The 1,818-nt window shown below is 43.6% G+C and overlaps 1 protein-coding gene across 1 annotated transcript; it reads right to left on the bottom strand.

The window, feature by feature from the left end:
• Nucleotides 1–547: 547 nt before the first annotated feature.
• LOC110038410 lies at nucleotides 548–1,791 on the bottom strand. Its single transcript, XM_020743251.1, has 2 exons — nucleotides 1,259–1,791; nucleotides 548–821 (listed from the first exon to the last, which is right to left on the bottom strand). Exons 1-2 carry the CDS (start codon nucleotides 1,723–1,725, stop codon nucleotides 548–550), a joined length of 741 nt encoding a protein of 246 aa, XP_020598910.1. The 5' UTR covers nucleotides 1,726–1,791.
• Between the last annotated feature and the right edge of the window lie 27 nt (nucleotides 1,792–1,818).

Raw genomic sequence — 1,818 nt, 5'->3', positions numbered from 1 at the left:
AAGAAAAATAAAATAAGAACACTAAATAGATGCCTTCTTTATGCTAAGATTAGAATCCATCCAAATTTTGCCCTGGCAAAAAGCATTAAATGAGAATTTTTAAACCATCATTGATTGAATATAAGAAGTTCATGCTATTCCAAATGTTCCAAAGGGGCCTACATCATATAAAGGCTTACATCATAAAAGCTTACATCATGTAAAGGCCAAAGCTTTACTGAACTTATTTATTTCCTTACACCTATAGAATCCTTTTCTAGATAGGGATTGCTTAAGAAAAGATTTACTGAACTTATTTATTTACATAAACCTTTGATAAGGCAAAGAACTCAAAATTCAATCAAAATGAAGTTGAAAAGTTCCAATTGCCAAAAATGAGATAGGGATAGCTTCAACTTACAAAGCTTGCAAAACGGAAGGGATTTCTTGCGCTCTTCTTGATGGCTTTGTGCAAAAAATGAAGGGGTAGAAACACTCATGCGATTTTTGGCATAGAGGGGAAGGAAGAGAGGGCTTCGGTGCCGTCGACTTTAGAGAGGAGGAAACCCTAGAATAGCGAATCGGAGAGGAGGAAGGAAAGGGCTACAGTTCGATCGCGAACGAAGCAGAGAGCGGGTTTGCGAGCTCGATCTCGAACGAAGGAGGAAGAAATGCCGAATCCGAGAGGCGCAAGAGTAATTCGGGAGAAAATGCGACAAGGCAACGCGGACCGCCGAATCCGCGTTGCCTTGCTCTTGCGCGAGGGTAGCGGAGTAATTCGGGAGAAAACGCGACAAGGCAACACGGACCGCCGGTAAAAGATCCCGCGGGCAGCGTCATTCCTAAAATAAAATTCGTGATTTTCAGCACGCAGGTAAAAGTGTTATTCAAACAGTAAGACGGCTTTTTCAAACGCCGCCCACTATTTTAAGCTGCCCCAAACAAAAACTTAATTTCGCTCTTGCACGGTTGAATAAATTAAATATAAGTGTGTATAAGTAAAAATCTTTGAGTGTCACAACACTAAGATTGTGGTCATAACATTTAACATACTTGGTATTAGTCCATTCACATTAGTACAGTTCTTTCCTCCTACAGTTGAGCGCATCGTTTGTGTAATTAAATTTATGATTCATGAAGTCATAGTTATAAATGTATAGCTAAGAACTGGAACAAGTTTAACCACCCTAAGAAAGTATTCTAAAGCTTAAAGATAATTCATTAATCTTCTATGATAAATCTATAGCAACAAAATTAAAATTTTCAAACTAAACCTAACCTCGAAAACAAAATATCAGGGCACGGGAAGAAGAAAGAAGGGTACATCACCTGGTGAGAAAGGCTCTGGATCTCGCTAGGGCTCATGAGATCGGAGAACTCGAGATCAAGAACGACCTTTTGCCCAACCAAAGCTGCCTTTCGTAGCCTCTCAGCACGCTTACTGCGCTCCTCCGTCCTCTTCTCCATTCGGTCCCGCCTCGTCTCCTTACGCGACTCCACGAGTCGCATTCTTTCCTCCTCCGTTTTGTTGGTGAGCTTCTCCTCCCATTCGCGGCGGCGGCGCTCTAGATCTTGCCGCCTTCGCTCCTTCTCCGCTGCTTTCCGCTCAGCCTTCCTTGCCTGAAGCCGCTGTTGCTTAAGTAATCGCTTCATCGCGCTTTTCGACATGGAAGGGGTTTCTCCAGCGTCTTCGACAGTGTTGCTGCCGGCTGTGAGGGGTTTGTTATCTTCCCTGGTTTCTAACATTGTGGTTGGCGGCGCAGGGGGACGGAGATGTCAGAAGATGGGAGTCTGGCAGGGGGTTGTAGCAATCGGAAGGAGTGCTATCAAAACGGGTCT

This window comes from Phalaenopsis equestris, unplaced genomic scaffold (genome assembly GCF_001263595.1).
Source record: "Phalaenopsis equestris unplaced genomic scaffold, ASM126359v1 Scaffold232790, whole genome shotgun sequence".
In the NCBI taxonomy this organism is placed as follows: Eukaryota; Viridiplantae; Streptophyta; class Magnoliopsida; order Asparagales; family Orchidaceae; genus Phalaenopsis; species Phalaenopsis equestris.
This window is presented reverse-complemented; position numbering and strand designations above follow the sequence as displayed.

Bases quoted from the DNA above. Each gene is read 5' to 3' on its own strand.
- LOC110038410 (XM_020743251.1), bottom strand. From the start codon at position 1,725: ATGTTAGAAACCAGGGAAGATAACAAACCCCTCACAGCCGGCAGCAAC. The intron at 822-1,258 runs GTTAGGTTTAGT...ATTTTATTTTAG, and splicing joins CCTGATATTTTGTTTTCGAG to GAATGACGCTGCCCGCGGGA.